This window comes from Ciconia boyciana, chromosome 14 (assembly GCF_034638445.1).
Source record: "Ciconia boyciana chromosome 14, ASM3463844v1, whole genome shotgun sequence".
NCBI lineage: Eukaryota > Metazoa > Chordata > Aves > Ciconiiformes > Ciconiidae > Ciconia > Ciconia boyciana.
The window spans coordinates 3,581,019-3,603,167 of record NC_132947.1 but is presented as its reverse complement, the minus strand read 5'-3'; the positions used below and the strand labels follow the sequence as shown (position 1 = coordinate 3,603,167).

The window sequence follows — 22,149 nt, the reverse complement described above, 5'->3', positions numbered from 1 at the left end:
GGATCCCAGACCAGCTCCTCTTGAAGCAGGCGGGAAACTTTCCACTGGCTTTGAAAAGATGTTTGAGGCATCAGCGCCAGCAGTGTGCAAAGTCACCTGGAAATGAAACGTTACTGCACTGACGCGCACAGAGTGGGGTCTGGACTCGCACAACCCAGCAAGCAGCTCGGCAGAGAATACACTGAATACAGAGGGTTTGCGGGAGGGGGGTTAGCTTTTCCAGCCTCTATTGTCCTTGAGAGTTTGTGTTTGCAAATAATTCTTTCCACAAATGAAAACCTCCTGCATCTGGGGAAAATATTGATTTTTTTTTTTTTAACTATATGAGAGTTTTGGAACAAATAAAGACCTAGAAAAAAATCTTTAAATATAGCCTTTCATAGAAAGCATGCAATTTTCACACTTTTACCATAACAATTAATAAAGGAAAAGTCAATGCTATTCTACACAATTTCCCAAGATCTTAAAAGACTTCACAATACAATTACAGAACGAATCAAGGCTTTAAAGGAAGCTCAGAAAAGTCTTTTTGAGTCCTGCGTATATTATATTAGGCGCTAGGGCAAAGTTTTTGAATGAAAGCCAATAAACTCTGAAGCTCAGGTGACAGTGAAGCATTTCCAGAGTTAAGTGTTTCCTTTTGCTGATGAGCAAACATTGTTCAGCAGTAGGAAAGAAGGTTATTCAGCAACTAAAGCCGTGGAAATAGGAGTGGGGAACTACAGGGCTCGTTTCTTAGTCTGATCCGGTAAGTCTGAGCAAGTCATTTCACCCCTGCGTGCACCGACGCAGCCCAGCTGCATCATGAAGGTTAAATAAATGAAGCGGGTTCTTTACAAGCACAAATTAATTACTCTCTCAGTGAAACCGCGGCATTTTGTACCAGCTGAGAACTTGGTCCCTACTGCTTAATGATCTTTCTTTGCGCCTTGAGGCGACTCCAAAAGATAACTCTTCTTTATATGCAAGAGGCTGCGAGATGTGATATCTTTTAGAAGCTTAGAAGACTGCTATATATTTAACAAAAGAGGCCATTAACAGCTTGTAATGGTGGGGTATATCTAGGAATTTCCTCAGTCTGCAGAGGAACGCTATTATTATTACCAGCATAAACGAGAGATGATGTTCTCAGCACGTGGGTTGCGAGAGATGTAGTTTTGCTAAACGTGTTGAGCCCTGGAGCACAAAGCTGTATAGAGACTTGATCCATCTAAAGAAAACTTTGGCAACAACAACACTGCCTGTCTTCACCGAAAGAGGAGTTGCATCTTTCTCAAATTTATGAACAAAGAAACGTTAAGTGCTTCTGATTGCCAGTGCACCTGCTCCCCACATGCTTATGTGCTTCTTATTTTTGCCTTTTATGGATCTCCTGTAGCATCCTGGGGGTTTGGTTGGATTCTTTCTCCACCTTTCCATTCATCTCTGGCATTTCTGAATTCCCACAGAGCAAAGAGACCCCACGTCTGTGCTAGATACTGGGTGTACAGCAAATGCTTGTACACTGAGGTGATGGTGCTGCGTGGGTGGGTGGAGAGGGGATGTCTCCATCCGAGCAGAGCACCCGTTTGTAGATGAGACTTTCCTGGCTTTGCAGTCTGCAGAGGGACACGGGGTTGGCTGGGGGTGCAGGGCTGCTTCTGTATTTTAGAGCCCTGAGGTGCAAGGTATGTGGGAAGAAGTTACCATGCCTTGTAACCCTACCACAAGGCAAAGTTCCCTATTGGTTTTAGTAGTTTTATCTTTTTGTCATTTTACCACTTTCAATAAAATTGCTTCCACAGTGATTTGGAGCACACAGTTTAGTTCTTGTTAATATTTTGAAATTTTAAAACTTGAAAGGGCTTTTGATTTGTCCCACGCTCATCTCAGTGATGTGCTGAGCCTCCTCCTGAGCTGTCGAGCGGAGAGGACGAGCCCCCCGGGCACCCAGCGCCTCCGTGTGCAGGGAGGGTTAGCTCGGCAGCTCTCCATCCCACCACAGCAGCCTTGCCACAAACACGCAGGCAAATCCTACACGAGCCTCTGTTTCCCTGGGCTGCCGTTTGTTAAGCTCAGCTCCAGCGGGGTTTCTAGACAGCGCAGAAGGCCCTCACAAAGCCTTCTTGCTTTTATTTGACACAAACAGTGACTTCCACTTGATTCAATCACTGCTTAATTTGATCCTCCATTTAATTTTATCAAAACTGTAGTAATCAAATAATTTGTACTAAAAACATTACAACTTCCACTTGTTTATTCCGATCAATTTTAATCCTTTTAAGGCACAAGGTTTATTGGATAATTTGATTATGAGATAACAAAACGCTGTCATTAAATCTACAAGAAAGGACAGAACTCAAAAAAGAAAGTTAAAAAGATCCCAAGGAGTGCTCATAATAAAGACAAAATACAATAACATACTGTTATTTAGAAGTCATGCTATGCACAATGAAAGCTAAGAAGCATCCTGCTGTTCGCGAGATGAAAAGATCAATGGCATGTTTCGGTTGAGACATTTCTGGCAATGAACTGCACTGAAAAGGGAAACACAACATAATTGGACGTGAATGAATTTGCCTTTTTTGAGTGTTGACCCACGTGAATGAATGTATGTCAGTGGTGTCTGAGTTTTCCCTCTGTGCAATAAGCCTTCAAAAGCCAAAGCCAGCAGAGTAAGAGGAGGGAAAAGATTTCCGCTGCAGGCTGTTTCTCTGTTGCTGTGAGAAGTAAAACACAATCTCCTGCTCCACTGATCCTTCTCATCCCTTGACCGTGCCACATCTCTCCCCCGCAGGTCAACACTTTCATCTCCTTCGTATTCCCCATGGTCGTCATTTCTGTGCTCAACACCATCATCGCCAACCAGCTCATGGTCATGTTCAAGCAGGCTGCCCAGGAAAACCAGGTCTGCACCATTGGCGGGCAGCAGACGATGCTCAGCATGTCCATGGAGCCCAGCCGCGTGCAAGCCTTGAAGCACGGCGTGAGGGTCCTCCGTAAGTATTCACGTATTTTGGCATGGAACTGGCTAGAGGTGTCTAAGTAAATACGATTTGAAGAGTAACAGGTTGAAATTGGTAGACGCTTTCACCCAAAACATATTTTAAATGAAAATTAGCTCTTTTTGGACATCTAAATTGTCCCCAGATGCTTTGACATTTGCCAAAATTGTCCAATTCCTGTCTCAAAGCCCCAAACTTCAGAAAATAAATTTGTTTGTTCTCTTGGTCTCTTTCCTTCTTCATCTATTTCTTCCTGAGTCACCAAGAGTTTTCTAGGGAATTTTACCGTCTATTTTCTACTATTTTCTTTGTCTCCCAGAGTCACTTTTCGGAGTCCTAATCTTACTTTTAAGCATAAAAAAAAATCTTATAGAGAACGGAAGCTAATGAGATATTTGAGTATTATTTAATTAATTGTGCTCAATGGGGGAGAAGCTGATAAATGAAAATTTCAAATTTATGGAAAGAAATATATTTTATGTTCTGTGAAACAGAAACAATTTGATAACATCAAGTTTTCCAGTTTCTTTTTCTGTTTCTGGCCAGTTCCAGCCTGAACACCTCTCTTTTGGCTGGTGCTGGTTTTAGGCTCTGATTGTGACCAGGGGACTGAAGTAGTTTTAAAACCAAACTTGTTTTGTGGGATTGGGTTTGAGCAGATCAGCTGGAGTGGACACACAGCACAGGCTACGCAGCCCCACTGGCATTGCCCATGGTAAATTAGATGTGCAAATTCCCCTCAGCTGTTACAAGCAGAGACTTTGGAAACGTGGTGGTGGTGGTTTCCTTCCCCTGCTCCCCAGGTAAAAGCAGGAGCTGCTCTGAAGGTGTTCTCTGCTTCGTTAGAGGTGTGTGGAAAATCAGTTTTCCCCTGAAGATACATACGTAGGAGAAAAGAGTTTCTCGCAATCAATCACGACTTTAATTCAGATTTCAATTTTCCTCTCTGTTAGAAAAAAAAACAGCCAAATGACTCAGATTTTTAAAAAAATACTGTTGATCAATTCAGACTCTTCTTAATGTTTCTCCTCTTCAAAACTCTGATAATAGCAACACTGATTTGATAGCAAAACATTCCTCATGTCATCCCACACACCTGATGTTTTATAATATCCCAGAAGTAAGTCCACTGCACACCTGACAACCTGAAGCAAGACAGTGGCAGGGGCGATCGCTGTGTTGTCTACGGTGAGAGAACTCCCCTATTCCTGTCCTGCACATAACGTCTCCCCAAGTCAAGTGTTCAGCTCTGGCGTAAGGTGACTCCGATTTATTGCCTTTCCTGCGGGCCAAATGTCTCACTATAAACTCAGCAGAGTTCCCAAGGGACATGTGTGCGCCCTTCTGTGAGTTGCACTTTACCTTCTCCCACCAGATATTGCACCCAATGTTTTCCAGATTCTGACCCAGCTAATCACAATATATTAAAAAAAAAGACATTTTTTGCCCCAAGCCAAATTAGTATGCAGCAGAAATTTTAAAAAAATGCTACTTCTTGTATGATTTTAACTAAATTTTGCAGCCCTTTGAGGGCTGGCTATCTAAACGTGTTTCAGTCAAATTCCCAAGCCCTGTTCTGGAAAATACCTTCATCCGTATTTCACATGCAATGAAGGTTCACGTTTGCACATGCAATGTCTCAAACAACATTGATAGCTGTGAGCGCAAGTGGCCATTTATGAACTGCTCAGGTGGGTATTCCTAACTTCACGGAGAAACTAGACAGAACTTTGATCTCCATGGATGAAGACAGAAAGACATTAATTTTTTTTTTATTCATCTGAACAACCACATTTAGGGTAATCACAAATAATCCTTTTCTTTTCCCTTTGCTTGTTGCTATGTAGAGCTAAAGAACAGACCTGCTCACACACACAGACTCTCTGAAAAAGCAAAACTAGCCCAGCATTTTAATGATTCGGTCAACAGCAACTTAAGCCTTGAATATATTGCTTTATTACTTTTCTTTTTCTGCAGAGCTTTGGTTCAGACAAAGGTTAAATAAAAGATCCTGCACCCAGGAACTGAGCTGTACTGCAAAATACTGGATGGCTTAATTAAATAAGCTGAGGAAAAGACCAAAGAATCTGGTAGCTTAAACTGATAGATGATAAAGCAAAAGCTCTTCAAAAATAGTAACCAAAAAAATCTAATAAAGTATGCCAGTACTGGTTATAAACTGTGAGAGTCCTCGTGCACATTAGATGGTGAGAGTTTGTTAGCAGAAAGCTTTCTGACCGGTGCTTTTCATGACAAAGCTCTTGGTAGCTGAAGTGCTTTGGCCAAGGCCACATTTTCAACAAGGAAAGAAATCCCTAGAGAAGGCACCGAGAACGCCCATGAGATTTCTCCAGCTGTTTTTCATGGGGGATGCATCCCACACAGCACGCTACGCCCATGCCATAGGGGTGCCACCGTGTGCACCCCGGCTTCGAACACTGTGCTGGGAAATGCCTACTGAGAAAAAGGAGAGAAAAACCCAGAAGACATTACATTCCCTGTACTTACCTTGTCGGGCTGTGGTTGTTTACTTTTCCCAGTTAACCATCATCCACCCGGGGATAAGAAGTGAGCCTTGCTTCGGCACTGAGCCTGCAAGGATGGGGCCATGCAAGCCCCTGGGCTCCCCGCTATCTTTTTCTGTTTCTCAACGTTTCTGCCTACTGCCATTAAGTGAGAAGCTGCCTTTTCTCACTTCCGCTACAACATCTCACACCTCTCTCTCTCCTTTTAGTATTTTATACTCTTTTAATGTCAAGAGGAGAGAGCTCTTCATGAATAATAACAGAGACCTAAATTTACACCTGCCGATCCCTGGGCATTGCTCAGTGGTGGTGGAAGAGCATCCCTCACCAACAGGTCCACGTTTCCTCCGAGGCACTGAAAAACAGCCCTTCTTTCTCCGAACAATAAGCTTAATTGTCTTCTTCTCCAGGCAAATTTTTGCTTTTGTTATGTACTGCAAAAGCTGAGAAAAGTTAGCAAAAGTGAGGGCTTCAATCTGGAGCCCGAAGTGGTGTAAAAGTGGGTCAGGCGTGGCCCCGTGGGGCCCCGTGGGCAGCCATGCACAGATATTACGTGCGTCTCCGCAGTGCCACCCCAGCAGCACTGAGCTCCCTTCCCTGCTGGGAAGGCAATGAGAGAGCGGCCGTTTGCACCTTTTCTGGCCTGAGGAAGATCCAGCAAATAAGAAATCCACCGTCGGTTTTGTCTGTGATTCACCACATCATGCAGAAAGGCTTTTTTTATCTAGCAAGTGTGAGTGAAATCCTGTTTCATTTCATTTTTCAGATGCACTTGATTACTGGAGGTGCTTGATTCACATTTACTTTTGTCACCTGTTCCTCACAACTTTTTTTTTTTTTTAATAAACCAGGCCTCTGAGCTGTCTGAAAAGTAGCAAAAAATAAACAAGGACGCACATGATTTATCCTGGGATGCATGGAAGCCAAAACCATGTACGCAGTCTAGGCTAGTTTATGGAATAGGATGGGAAAAGAAAAATGACGCTTGTCCACACTAATAAAATGTTGGCACAAAATCAGAGCTTCATGGGGGTCAAAGTATTTTCCATTTCCAAAAGCAAACTTTGGCCTGAAGTACAGAGAGCTTGATTTTGTTTTAAGGTGAAATGTTTCAGAACTTGTAAAACTAGTGCTCAGAAAAGAAATTTTTGCAGTTCATGGTGTGCAGAGCTGTTGGATGAGATCAGAGCAGGAAACACATTCCTTCCTTCCTTCCTTCCTCCAGATCTCCTGAGACTGTGTATTTATTTACATTGAAAGAGGAGCTAAAAGTGGTCAGGCTAACAGCTTCATTCAAAACATCCACAACATCATCTTCCTCCTCTTTGGTAGCATTTATGTATTTTCTTGGCTCTGTCTGACTTTGGTCGTGTACAAAATAATTAGGGAGATCCGGATCAAGGAACGTGTCAGCCCTGCTGCCTGGGAGCCAGCTCGTTAATTCATTAAGCATGTGATTTCTGATCGTAATTCCCTCTCTGCTGTCAGCATTCACCAGGTGTGAGGATCCAAATTCAGAGAGCTCGAGGCGCTGGCAGCTTCCCAGCTCTTTTGTGAGGATAACGGGGCAATGCCTGCACCAGTGCTGCCACTAAAAATACCTGCTGCCAAGAGATTTCATACCCTCATTCATCTACCCAATATTCCTTCCGTTTCTCCAATTATAAACCACCTCCATTTTTTGTTATTATTCCTTGGCTATATTGTAGTGCTGGGAAGCTGAATCTCTTGGGTGCTGTGTGATGCTTCATGGAAGGGCGAATATTCTCTGATTGCATAGCCTGATACGCCAATCATTTGATAACATCCTAAATAAATCTTAAACACACACATGCACACACAACCCCTTCAGAATAAGCAGCCTTCAGCAGGTAAAACCTCACGTACGCTGCCCAGACCGTTGCATACTGTATCCAGACATAGAGAGGCAATATAGATCTTCCTCATCTCAGTCTCACATTTCCAAACAGCTGCTCAAAAATGAGGGCATATTTGAGCTTGGCTCAGGCTAAAAGCACCGTTTGGCCAAAATGTCTTCTCAAAAGGGGCCAGTTTTGTCACGTGGACTAATTGTCCCCATCAGGACACCAGCCTGCAGCCCATTCTCCTCCGAGCAGCCCTCAACACCTCCCTGATTGCCTGTCAGATCGGTTCCCGCTGTGGATGGAAGGAAGGAGTTATTGAGCGGCACAGCTGAGCTCTCATAACAATGTTGAGACAAAGTGATGGACGTCAAGGGGAGGTTTTGCACGTCCCTGCGTGGACGTTGGCTAAGCCTATTAAAATGTGATCAGTTCCAGGTAGCATTTGCTCTGTTACAGAAGCTGCTTAGTGAAAGCAATTATAAAGGACTTAGAGAGGTTTAACCAATTAAAAGAATATCCTTCAGTCTCCCACGGCTGGCTGGGTGATGCCTCAGTAAGATGCTTTTTAGGAGATGAAGTCAAATCATATTTTTTTACTGAACGTCTAAGAATTTTTAAATTACGGTTTTAGGGTCTCTGCATTTCTTCAAGTAATACTAGACAAAGGCCAAGTATTAATGAAGTATCCATGCAGCCTGCATTTCATTAATTTGTGCATTAATAATTCCCCTTCTGAACAAATGTTTTGAAGACTTCATTCATTTCTCCTCACCGATGTTCCAAGTCTGAGCTATCTGAGCTGAGGAGAATATTGCTATGAGATTTAGTGTAACCATCCCACAAACAGGAATAACAAATAGCAAATACTTTGCAGCCACAATACACAGAAGAGCACCAGTCTGAAAATCTACTCCTTAAACAGTTGTATTTCATAATTCCTATATTCTAAGGAAATGAGATTTGCCCACGAATCATTTCTTTTGCAAGAAAGGAACTAAATTCATGGCAGTTTGTATCCCTAATTAAAAGCCTGAGCAACTCCAAGTGGAGTTCAGCAAAACCCCTGTGACATTAAGCATGAGTAGAAGCTGAGTTTAACAGCTGAAGTGTCACATTGAAATTCAAGAGGATAAATTAGCGATACAACAGTCGTATATATTTCCCAGAGATGTTTGTACACGTAGGTTTACTTTACAGCCTGCCAAGTTACATGAAGAGAGCAGCACCAGAGCGCTCTATAAACACCCTCTGAGGAGCAGAAAGGGACCACGGCTGCACCTCTTGGGACGGGGAGACTTTTTATTCTTCTCCCAAGACATGTCCCTTCGCTGGCGCTGCAGCTCAGGCTGGCGAGGCATTTCTACTGGGATTCAGGCTCTTGTGGCTGCATCTCTGAAGACAACCCTAGGGCTGGTCAAGCCCAGCAAGCAGATTTTCTAGGTGTTAAACCCTGTCCATATGAGTGTTTAAAAAGCTAACTGATGCGTTTTTAAACATAAAGTCTGGCCAGGGCTTTAGTCACTGCAGAAGCATGCAGTAAATACAGCCCCAGGATCCCCCTGGAGAGCAGAAACCCTTCTGGGAGGAACAAAGGACATGTGAAACTCAAAACTGGAGTGGAAAGAAAAAAGGCGCTGCAGAGGATGCCAGTTCCAGTTATACCTGATCTTACCAAATAGAAAGAGCCTTGAACCTGGTGAGGAGAAGATGGGAGCCCTTATCTATCCTTCAAAGGGGAAATTTTCTTTCTTTCTTCTTCGTTCGCTTCCAAACACCTGGATGTCCCTGGGGGGAATGGCACGAATGAAGTTTAAATGGAATCAAGCAACTTCTTCTTTAATTTCCAGAAAAATAATTACCTTAGAAGGAAACTGGGAAAGAGACCCCAGTTTGCTCTGGGTCAGCAGTGACATGCTGCTTGTTGGAGCCTGTTCTTGGGCTAGCTTTAACCTTCATTTTCTGCCTTGCTCCTTATGGACAAAACCGGTGCCAGTGGACGATTTAATCACCAGCGTCAGCAGGGGCAGGAATTCACATCCATTTTCAAATCTGTCAGCTGAAGCCATTGAAAATCAGGACTGGAGAATATATTCCGAGTAACATACATTGGTTTTGCATGCCAAAAGGTTTTTCTATTCACTCTGCTGCCCCACCACCATTAACAAAAAAATATTTAGGGGACCATGGCTCCTTTCAAGCAAGATAGCATCTTCTACCCCATGATCCAAAAAAGAGACACAAAAAGAGACAATCCTCCCCCAGTAGGAAAAAAAGAAGAAAAATTATACAGAAAGATAAACAGCAGATCTCTGGCTGCTGGGAATGGAAATTAAGGAGTCAAATCTAATGTTTAGACTGCTCAGTAACATGTGCAAGAGCACAGGGGGATAGTATCCAGCAAATGCTGCATGTTTTCAGTGGTGTCTAAAGGAGCTGAGGGCTCCCCAGGCCCATTGCTATTCCCAGTTTCTCTTTCTTTGCTCTCCTGAGTACTACTGGTGCATACTGGTGGTCCCCAATCTCTGCCGGTTGTTATTGACTTTTATGGAAATCCTTTCTTCCACAGCCTTGTGACCCAAATACCAGCATAAGCAGTTTTAATTTTACTAGGCTCATACCCACCCTTGCAGCTGCCATAATCCCTAGTTTGGGGCCCACTGGTATAAATATTGCCTACGACCTGTCAGGTAGTGCATCGTGTTAATATAAACAGCGCCTCGAGGTTTAACTAGGCAGTGCCAGCTACATCTACGCTTGGCCCAGCTTTTACCATCTCTCATATCAAACAGCACGGTGACACTTGCTCCCCTTTGTGAGAGATTCTCTTGTAATGGCATCGACTAAATAAGTATATAAAACCCAGGAGCTTTGAATACACAAGGTCTGTTTCTCCAGAAACCAGCATTAATGCAAATCCCTGACATAAGCCCCATATATATTACAGTCATATACATTACTCTGTACCAGCTGGAGCGTGCATTCCTTGGGCAGCATTGGAGGCACATGGCCGCTGATGAACTGAAATGCAGAAAAGGCTGAGAGATGATGTTCAGGTGGGTCAGTACATACCCAAACTTTCCTGCCCAGAAATTACCACACGCTGTTCCCCAGCTGTATGCGTTTCAGCTCCCCTTGAAATGCAGAGAAAAAGAAATAAATTGGCCAAAATAATCTGAACAAAACTATCAAGGAAGGATGGATCTGAGCGTCTCTGGAGACGTTAGCAACAGCGGAAGTGGTTAAAAGAGGGAGCAGCATCTCTTTTCTCCTTCTGGAGAGACAGGAGGAGAGGACAGAGGGATACCCTTGCCAAGGGCCACCCCAGAGCCGCAAGGCTGTGACTCAGCATGACCCCGGAGGGGATGGAAGAGCTAAAGCAAGGAGGAAAACACCATCCAAGTGCTTTGCACTGCAGTAGATCCCTGGGGTCCCACGTGAGTCGGCAGCGGCAGCACATTACCCATTGCCGTCCCAGTGCTCTGAGTCACGCCGAGCCTCAGATGGCCCCAGAAGAGGGACGGGGGGCTGAAAATCCCTCCCGAGCATGGCTCCCACGCTCGGCCGAGCTGGCCACCAAGCACCCACCAGGGACTTTTGACATGAGATGTATTGCTCCATGCTCACGCTAACCCAACGTGAGTTCTTCGAGATGTTGGCCCTGCAGAAGGGCTGTCTCCCAGCCTCAGCCACAGGATACACACAACGCAAAATAAAATACTCAGTGTGATCTAATATAATTTAACTTCCAGGATTGCTTCCACATCTAGTTTAGTCTGAAAATCAAGACTGGCACAGTTTAAATCTTCTTTTGCCCAATGAAAAAGATGTCACTCAAAATTTATGTTTCCCTCTGCAGGACTTCCTGCGTGATAAACAAACAAGGGCTTGTCTCTCCGCTGCTTCTCCTTCCTCTCTCCCCTTCTTCCTTGGGATGCAGTTCAAAAGGACAGAGCATAGAGCCATTATAAGACAAAATAGAAAGCCACAGGATGCAATAATTCAGGTTTTAATACACTTTTAAACTGGGAGTTTGATTTAGAAGGGAAATGAAGATGCAGCTCGGTGGAAGGATCATTCCCCAGCATCCCTGGCACGCCACGGTCGGCTTGCTCAGGTCTCCTCTCCGCTCCCCAGCCCTGGGCTCGCAGCTTTGGCACCTCATTTGATCAGATGTGGGAAATATCAGAAGTTCATGGAGCAGCCCTGCTCCTGTTAAAACCGCACTGAATTAATTAGAAGTGAGGGATGGGTCTGGTTTATTTTTAGTTCAAAAATAGAGGCAGGAAACCTCCAAACTCACAAACACCATTCCGGACAGTCACCCCCACCACACGCTGGGTCGAATCCTTCCCCAGACAGTGCTCAGCTCCACCAGGCTGACCTGCTCCATCTTACTCCATCAACAAAACCCTTGTGGGAAGGCTCAAGATGATGGAGAACAGGTCCTAGGAGCCAGTAACAATAATAAAAAATCATTTTGGCAGCCACTTTGCCCATCATTTGTTTTACAACTCATCTGTTTTGATAAGCATGTGCCCGAGGAGGCACAAGACAGCAGCAAAAGGCACCAGGTATCAGGCAGAAAAGGGCACTTTCACGCTGTGTTAGATGAAAGTTAACACGTTCCCGTGTTTCACATTCATCCCTGGGGAGGGGACCCAACAGGGCAGGATTGCCACCCTAAATCTGCTTGATCCCGTGTATGATAAAATTGCAACGTACGGATTAAGGGTGACAAATACAGGTCAGGGTCTCCTAATCTGCGCGTCAGAGGCCAGCGGCACAGAACCGCACAGCGTGCAACCCAGCTGGGATTTCAAAATCAGACCATAAGTGTCTCCAATGCACTTAGCCATGTGTTTAATAGCGTTTAAATTGCAGAGTGATTGCATGTGATATTACAGCATTACCACAGATTACTTAATTGACTATTCGGTCACTGAGGTTAAGCAGATATTTCTCTCAATATATGTTTTTGCTGCTATAGATCCCTGCCTCCGTGTTATTTCGCACAGCGTTGTCTGAGCAACAGAAGCAGAGACCCTTTACCAGGAGAAAACCACTTTCATTTAACGTGTTGGTAAATTTAACAGGCAGATGTGTGAGATTTTTAACATTGGCTGTAGAAAGAATCCAGATCCTGCCGTTCTTAAAGAGCTGCATGCAGGGGTAGGCAGCTGGGAAGTGCCAGTGCATGGAGTTTTCTGCAAAAATTATGATGTGCACAAATGAACTTGTGTTGGGAGCCATTTGGGAAGCTGCTTTCACAGCCTGAAAATCCAGCTAATCCTGTACAGGCACTGGGAAAGCAGATGGACTGGAGCTGTGACGTTGGCTCATTCCCGTTGGCCCAAGGCTGATGGACGGAGGGGGAGAGGCTGGAGAGCATCGCTTCTCCTGTGGTCCTGGGAGGGATCTCCTGGGGAGTCATGGGTGGACTGCTCCATGCAGGGCAAACCAAAGGTCCATCCGACAGAGAAATTAATTTCTGCAGGTGGCCAAAAGCAGGTGCCCAGAAATGTGAAAAAGCAAGGCAGGCATCCAGCGCTCCCTCCAAGCTTCTTGTAGACCTCCCCACTTCTCCTGTGCCACATGGCATTTCTGAGCTGTCCCCATCAAAGTCCCAGCAAAGCTCCTCAGGGCAGGTCAAATTCATTCACTTGATGGTGTCTGAAGATCTGCAGGCCATCTAGTTACGATTTACATCTGCAATCACAATGACCATATAGCAGCCAAAAATATTCAGAATTAAATAATCAATTCACTTGGACAAGAGAATAAAAACAGAGCCTCTAGCTTTCTTTCCAAAACATGTCTCTTCAGCTGCCTAAAACTTTATTGAATAAATGGCTTTTGCAGCATTCCTGGAAGATGCTCTCATACATCATGCAGGCTGAGGCTTAAAGAATATAACCACCGCCACTGTTAGCTATGTGTTTAATAAAAGAGATAGCACATGGAGTTGAAGTAAGGCTGTGAGTACGGAGCTGGACACCAGGAATTATTTAATTTCTGTACAAATTAGGCAGTGACTCTGCTAGTGATGACACCCACAGAAAAGGGCACAGACAGTTCCCTCCCCACTGTGTTACTGAAGCCTCCTCTGTGCCTCTCGGCTGAGTAAAGGTGATGGGGAGATGCAACCAGAGCCAGACTTGCTCCTCCTGGACCGCGTTTTTCAAGGGAAACACATCTTCTGCATATCTCCTCTATGAGCTATGGCATAGTCCATGTGGGATGACAGCGTCTGGGTTTGGGACACATCCACATAAATATTTTCAATCCCAAGGCAGAAGGAAAAGCAGCCTTTGCCTCCATGTGCCAAATCCGCATTGCACTGGTGGTGCGTAGCTCTGTAAGAGAGCTTTGCTGCTTCCTAGCCCTTTACAGGTCACATAAAGGACAAGAGTGATGCGGCCCTTATTCTCTGTAGAGCAAATTTGGGATAAAAAATAAACATAATTATTTTATTTAGCCTTGATTTTCTTCTTGTCTTTTATTGTGTTATGTTTTAACGGAGATTTCTTTATTTCCTGCTAGGATTCTGCCAGAATCCTGTCATTTCATACAGAGGTTGAAATGCATAATACGAAAGGAAACAAATCTTCCCCTTGATTGCCTGATATATCTACTTTTTAACCTAGATTGACAAACGCACTCTACCAACAGCACTTTTAACCTTCGGAGTTGTTGCATTTTATTTTCCATTGTTTGATGTCCCTCGGCAGGAATCTGGAAAGGAAAAAAAGTATCATCTTTCTCTGCTTACCCTTTAATTAAGCATTTTTATTATGGCAATGTCCAGACCCAAACGTCTTGTAATCACGGTCTCAGGTATTGCACAAACGTAGAACAAAAGGACGAGCCCTGCCACCAGAAAGCAGCTCCTGAGGCTGTTTAATGATCCCCAGCACCGAGGGGACTGCGGCCAGTGGCTCCGCGTAACAAACTAATGGGATTACAGTGACCCTGGCTCCCTGTCTACCTGGATGAAAAACATACGCTAACTGCCTCTGCAAGTACTTTGGACAAAATACCCAGTGCCACGAGGGCATGAAACAGAAGGACAGATGCAAATACAACTTCATTTAAGCCAGTGTCTGAACGAGGCATCAGCAGTCCTTTATCTATACCATAACTTCTTTTGTTCATAATGTCACTGCCCCCGTGCTTATTGCTGTTTTCTATTATTTCTGTTATGCTTGTTTTTACAGACATTTGCAGGCTGGTTTTCCCCCAGGGTTATTAATTCTTTGCACAACGGCAATAGAAGAACAAAGTGGGGCTTTAGGGTAACAGTTTACAGCAATGAACACCACACAGGTCCCTTTTTCACCCCCGATGAAGAATTGCTCATGAAAAGTAATGGGCTTTTTTCATACCTTGCAGGTGCTGTGGTGATTGCCTTCGTGGTCTGTTGGCTCCCTTATCACATCCGGCGTCTCATGTTTTGCTATGTCCCCTCCAGCCACTGGACAGAGTGAGTCACAACTCGGGGGACGAGCTCCCCCCGTGCCAGGATGGGGTGCGGGGTCAGGCCGGAGCTGGGGCTGCCGCGGCACCGGCGGACCTGGGGATGGAGGTGGGGATCTGGGAGCAAAGGCGTTCTCCATGCGAGGGGTTAAAGCCTCAACCTCCTAACTGTTGTTTTGGTTTTTTTCTTTTGGATTTCTTACCGTGATTGCCAGCCAAATTAAGAGTCCTAGTTTTATCACCAAAATCCCCCAGGTGTGGGCGAAGGAAGCATTAGCTTGAACTGAAATGCATCATCAGCCTCTCCTTCTTCTGTGGCTGCGACCACAGACTTGCCCCCGTTAACGACGGCGATGGATATTCAGCTCTGGCAGTCCTCGATACAATGACATTTGGACAGGGAGGTTTATACATCCAAAGTGGATTGCTGTCTCCATGGCGGAGATATCGATCACCGGCCCTAAGATGGAGCAGCTCCTGTCAACACACAATTTAGCTCCACAACGCCACATTTCCTTAGTGATAGGAGAGATTACACAGGTGGGGAAATAAATGCGCTGCTTACTGAGTCTGGGGCAGGTTATTTACTGGCTTTTGCAGGGAGTGGATCAAAATTAAATACTAGTAGTTGCCACTGATTAGAAAATGTCCAGATTCTCAGAGAATTTAGGGATAATTGCACGCGTGCTGTTCACAGATGTGCAAGGGCACGCAAGCAGCTCCGTGCAGCCTTTCTGCTGCATCAGGCCAGGTTCCTCAGCAAAGCAGCCACGGAACTGATTATTCGTTTTAAATATGCAATTAAGCATTAATGCTGTCTGGGGATATACATCCAGGTAGCCTGAGATGCCATGAGATGCGCTCAGTGAAAAATGTGTCTTTTCTCCCATGGTGTTATGTCCCTCTTCTCTCTGGGCCCGGGTCTGTTTCCTGCAATGAACAGGAAAAGAAAAAAAAAATCTATAATACCAAAAAGCAGAGCAACTATGAGACATTAAAATTCCATAAACTCCAAGCACAAAAAATAGTAATTTACCATATAGCAGTCTACTGAATGGAATAGTACATCCGTCCGTAGTAAAAACCAAAACTTATCTTCAATCATGAAAACAGAGCTCTAGGCACACACTGGGACAAACTGTTGTTTCTTGTTTGCTTTCCTATATGAAAAGCACTTAAAGCAGCAATCAATTATGTAACGACTGCATTTGCTTTGAGCAAGAGGGGTAGAGTCTGTCTGCAGTTAGTGTGAATTTATGCATTGTGGTTGCATTCACTTTTTTTTTTTTCTTCTTTTAAAAGCCATGAGCGATTTTAGGAAAACATTGAATTTACAGGCATATTATGAATGGTGAACTATCAGTATGGTAGCTAATCAAGAGCTTGCAGCAGCCTGACATGTTCATTTATAAATGCATGTGCCTGGCCCTGAAGAAGAGAAATTTTTACTATATTAATTCTTCACAGCTACATAGAGAAACTCTGCTTGTAAGAGCTGGATGGGCCATGCAGGACTTGGCAGTGCTGAGGGGGTGTGGAGGGATTGGTGATGTAGTCCAGCACACGTCTATTTATCTTTTGTTAGACAGTGCTCAGACTAACAAAAAGGTCTGCAGTTGCCACTGAGATAAATGATCCTGGGGAACATCCTCCTGAAAATGAGACCCACGTTGTTTATAAACGCTTTACCAGCTCAGAGCTGTTGATCTCAGTTGTCCCAAGGAAAGATATTTCCAAAAGAAAAAAACAAACAACTAAGCATTTTCAACCAATTCTAGTTGAAAGCATTATATTGTGATGGTCAGGATATGTTTCAAAAGCCTGCTATCATCAACTTGCTCCCAGAATAGAGAATGCTATCCCAGATCACCGGCAAATCCTAACCCAGGGACCCATTGAATGAGCTGATGCAGCTCTCACTGCCGGGGGGAGGAGAGAGCCGCATCTGTTACTGGATCTTGGCTCTTCTGTAGACTCCGTAGACCAGAACTGCAGCCAGAAAAGTCAAGCTAATGTATATGCATGACACAGAAAGAAATTTCCATCTGGCTTCTCAGTTTCCAGAATGCTATTTTCGAAGACAAAATGAATGCATGAGGTAAATATCACATCCGGACCCAGGGCATAAATAAGTTTCTAACTGCTAGTGATTGGGGTGAGACCTTTGTAGAGGCATTTGATCTACGTTTGGCCAGTCCCAGTTGAAAACATAGATGTCTTCCTGGTGGCTCATGCACCATTGGTAAGCTCATGTCCCCAGCTGAGAAAGGTTAGCTCATGTTTTTCTCACCCTTGTGACTTTGAATTATTTCAGTTCTCCACACTCTATTTAGATTTTTATCTTTCATCTGTCCTTGCAGTTTCCTTTTCAACTTCTACCACTACTTCTACATGCTGACAAACGTCCTCTTCTACGTCAGTTCGGCAATCAACCCCATCCTCTACAACCTGGTGTCTGCAAACTTCCGACAGATCTTCCTCTCTACACTCACACTCCTGTGCCTGCCATGGAGGAAGAAGAAGAAACGACTGGCCTTCACCAGGAAATCCAACAGCATCTCCAGCAACCACACATTTTCCAGCCAGGTCACAAGGGAAACGACATACTGAAGCCAAAGGAGGAAGGGAAATGCATTTCATCATGGAGTCAAAACTTGAGGGAGGCCTCTGTGACTTTCATGCATGGTCTCCAAGTTCACATAACACAAGCGTGTTTAGCAAAGTCATTTTTGTTGGAAAAATAGGCTTTGTGCTGCCAGTAACTTTGAGGTTATTTTAAGCATTGGCCTTGCCTCTTGTGAATAATGTCTACACGTCTGGTAACTTCAGTCTGGCATAAATCCAGGTGCGGTGTTAACTGGGAAGCCAAAATATGTTAAATCTAGGCAAAACCATACTGCATTTCATCCTTTTCTCAGTGCAGATGCCATGTTCACACCCAAGGGTTTGAGATCACATCTCTTGGTGGCACCGAGCAGAGAGTCTGCTGAGGAGAAAGCAGTTTTCAACAGAAAGCAATGTTTTTGGAGAATGGACATGCTCGTCTATGGGATATTCAATGAACAAGGAGTGAAAACTCAGGGAGCCGGGTGGTTATTTTAGAAACATATCTAAATTATGATTAATATGACCTAGGTGCTCAAGACAGCCGCTCTGGCTCCTTGAAATTAAATAACAACAGATGATGCCTTACCTAGATTGGGGTGGGTGTGGCCTGGGGAAATGGGGGTCATCTTTTACTTTAGGGCATATATAGTGCCTGGCACAGTGAACCCCCTCTCTCACTGGTATTGGTACTGCAACACCAATAAATAACAGCGTCTCTGGCAAAGTCAAGAATGCAGAAACTGTGGCCAGCTGGAGTGCTGAAAAATGAACAGAAATGGAAAATTTTACTGTTGCCGTACAGCCAAATCCTATTTTTTACCAGGGAGAACAGTTAGCTGGCCTGCATTAAGAGGTGAGAAAACTCCAGGCTCATGAGTGCTCCAGGCTGCTGAGATAAGAGCAACCTGCCCCAATTCTGTGGGACCTTCAGATTTTTCCCATTCTTATTCCAGTTGTACTTGTTTCCTCCCCATTTTCACAAGGCTGATGTCTCATAAGTTACATCAGTTGTAGGCAGCAGGGCCTCTTGTTCTACCTTTTCTTTTATTTCTTTTTGCTACCAGACCTGTTGGTGTACTGATCTGCCCACACAAATCCTCAGATAGTGCAATGAAGAACACGAGAAGGTCTAAACTGGGGAGTCTTAGCTCTAAAAACAACTTTCTTTTAACAAGCCAGAGGAACAGAAACAAGACCTGAAAATTCTCTTTGAAATTTCTCAGCTGGCCAGGATAGGTAGCGTGAGCTTTTTCCCATATGGTTCCACCTCTAACACCCCACTATGTGATGCAGCAAATTGCTCCAGAGCCTTTAGCACCAGAAATGACAGGCCTCTGGGACAAGGTAAAGGACTTTCCCCACTGTCACATCACCAGATGGTGACCTGCATGAACCGGGGACCAATCAATCATCCTGTGCAACCTCTGCTGTGATTTTGCTGGTGGTGACCTTGCGTCCCTTTTTACACCACGCTTCATTAGGAAAGCAGGGCATACCTCTTCATGATGACAAACTAAAAGAGTCACTTGGCTCAATGCAGCGTTCTGGGCTTTGCCCATACCCTGTCACTCTTCAACTAATGAGCACCCCTGGTACGTAACAGAAGTCTCAGTGCTGGAGCTGTGGATCTGGCTCCAGTGAACCGATACACAATGATGGAGACCAGTTACTGATCCACTGGGTACAGATGACTTCTCCTGCTACAGATGTGGTATCTCGTGGGTTAGGCCCTATTGGGTTCAGGGCATAGAGAAAACACCTGTGGGGCATTTGCTGTAAATTGTGAGTGATGGCCATCTACTTCCAAGGCATTTATAACCTGACAGTTGTACAGAGCTAGCTACCAGAGTAGACCTGGCTACCATCAGCCATGACCTCCAACCACACACCTGCCAGGGATGGGAAGTTATTTTAATGCCTAGTACAGAACCACACCAAAAGGGCTCAAAAGATAAATCAGTGGGGCTTTAGTTTCTTCTGATTCAGCCAAACTGCAAGCTCTGTCCTGTCATGCCTTCTTTTAATTTCTTGCCCTCTGGTTCTACCAAACAGAAGGCAGAGATTATATTTGACAAAGCACTTAAGTTGCTCATGCACAGTTGACTCCTCTTTGGCAAGAAAAACAGGTAATGGCGCACACACACAAAAAAAAAAGGCAAAAAGGAGACTGGTTTCTTTGGAAGGAAATCTGTGAGGAACTAGCAAATGTTATCTGTCTGTGTGTTAGAAATGGCTTGGGCAGGTTGGAAGAAGCTCTAGAAGACCTGTACATACTGCCTTGTGGGAAAGTCCAGGTACGATAAGCAGAGGAAGAGGAGTCTTAATGTCACACACTTAACGTTGGCCTTCCAGGCAAGACACTTTAAATGTTTCTGGAGAGGACCCAAATTTTTTAACTTCACTTCTAAATAGAGTCAACAGCTGGGAGGTGGTTTCTGAAACCTCCCATGGAAGCTGTAACTGTGTGTTGCTTTGGCTTTCATTAGGATTTAACATCCTGCGTGTCTCAGTTGCTTTTGAAATGTTAAACATTATTAATATACTTGTTCAACACCAACCTGCTGAAACGTGCTTGATTATCTTAGAAAACACTGTACAAGAATTGTTGTTTCACATAAGATGCTTGGCTTAGATTTTCATTAGAGATACCCTGGCAGTTTACAGAATATTTGATCACAGCTCAGAGAAACTGGTAGGTTTATTTTTGGTTTGACATGAAAATGGGAACAAGCTGGAGTAAAAATGAACTTATCATAAACTTTCTGCAATGTTTGTTGGGCCACTCGAGTCCTGAAGAGCTGACTATTTGGGGGGATTTATCCAAGTGGTTTGCTGGCTTCTACAGCTCTGTTCCTGCAGTTTAACACAGGAGCAGACCTGAGTCTATGGCCTTAATCTGAGATTGCAGCTCAAAGCTACCTCTTCCACTGGCCAAATCTGACTACCCTGTGCTGAGAAGTGTAAGTTACAGCAGATTTCATCCTCTCTCCCCTCCTCACCTAGTTTTGCTATATTCGACCTAGAGATTTAGTTCCCTTGAGCTCAAAGAAGTGAGGACAACTCACTGCAAGACCCCACAGTTTTGTAAAGGAAAGCATGATACCGTAGAGAAGAAAAAGACACAAACTGCCCAGTATATACCAGAAAAGTGGTTCTTCCCATGCCTTTTAACAACGGTTGAACTACTAACCCAACAAGGTTTAGCTTTAAACCTAATCGAGTATAAGTGGCTTCTGCCATTAGGCAAAATGCATACTCCCATCCTTTGTATTCCTGTCTTGTCTGAACTCTCCGCTGGGACAGAGAGGTGAGCGGTGGTGCGGCATGCTGTTAATCTATGCAAATTTCCTATGTTTTGAACTGTTTGTTTTGACTAAAAAAAAATCTGTTGAGCCCACAGATGTGAAGTGCTGCCAGATGGATTCTGAGAAATTCCCATCTGAAGAGAGTCTATCAAGTGACCTCTTCAAATATTATTTTGAGGTTTCGTTTCTCTTCACAGTGTTCTTGTCAGGACCATCCATTTGGCAGCGTGTGAAATCAGATTTCCAAAGTCATTACGCTATTTGGAAATTTCCCCCAGACAGGACTTTTTCGCCAAAGGCCCAGTACGCATCAGTGTTTGAACGCTCTGCTGAGCTTGTCTTTTTTGTAAAGTGCATGAGACCTCGCTTTAGCGACCGCGCCCGTAAAGGAGAAAACTAAATGGAGAAGTCGGTGAGGAGGGTTAGCAGGACACGTGCTGTAAACATGACGATAGCAGGACCTTTGCATTTATAGCATCAAATGTTTAGTGAAATAAAAACCTAGGTGTGCCGTTGCTGCAGACAGCTCGTGTTGCAGGTTTGAACCCATCATCTGTGCGGCTGCCATCGCTACCTGCCCTCGGGGAGGGACACACGTCCACACGGCATGAGAGCCCTGGAGCTTTCCCGTGCAATGCCTTGAGTGTTAGTCTGATATCTTCCTGGTTGTGTTGTTTGGTAGCTGTTTAAACAAAGCTGTATCTGCTAGAGCTCTGTCTGGTTGTTAACATTACAGCTCAACAAGTTCTTCTGTTCTCAGTCTGGATTCGTTTGGTACAAAACCAGAAACTGCTAATCCAAAATTTCATGAAGCTGTGTCCTGGCTTTGTGAGCAAGAGTCCTTCCCCAGCCATGCCACCTGATAGTCCTGCACATATTGTATTTATGGCAAATATTTTTTAAAGTGCACCTTTTTTTTTCTGAAATACAAGATGTTGATGTGCTTTATTTTCTGTGGCCTGTTGCGCAATGAAAAAAAAAAGAATGTTAAAGTGTGTCAGCGCTTCCTTTGTAATATTTTCTGTGACAAAGGGAAGGAAGAGGGTGTGAAATCCTTTTGTGTAGCAATGGGAAACACTCTTTCAATGTAACGTGCTATTATTGATACTGTATTTACTGATCAAACTGTAATGAAATGGTTACTTCCTGATATAGCCTTTGTACTGTATGGTATTTTATTTTATTTTATTTTGTCATTTATTGATCCTAAGAAATAAATATCCAAATTTAAGGCTGGGGCTAGATATGCTTGAGATGGCAGCTGTGCCTTTATCATACAGCCTGCTTACCAGCACAGGTCTGTGGCCTAAACCGGTGAAATCCCATCGACCTTGAACTGACCTGTGCACCGCCTCTGCGGAAGGGCCCCCGAGTGCTCCTCGCCCACAGC

At 44.3% G+C, this 22,149-nt stretch overlaps 1 protein-coding gene across 1 annotated transcript in view; it reads left to right on the top strand.

Annotated features, from left to right (window-relative positions):
- NTSR1 (neurotensin receptor 1) overlaps positions 1-21,926 on the top strand; it is a 65,014-nt gene extending 43,088 nt beyond the window's left edge. Inside the window, exons 2-4 of the mRNA XM_072879460.1 lie at positions 2,777-2,978; positions 14,764-14,854; positions 17,208-21,926. Coding sequence (XP_072735561.1) covers positions 2,777-2,978; positions 14,764-14,854; positions 17,208-17,457 — 543 coding nt within the window. The 3' untranslated portion in view covers positions 17,458-21,926. The remainder of the gene's footprint in view (positions 1-2,776; positions 2,979-14,763; positions 14,855-17,207) is intronic.
- Positions 21,927-22,149: the final 223 nt, after the last annotated feature.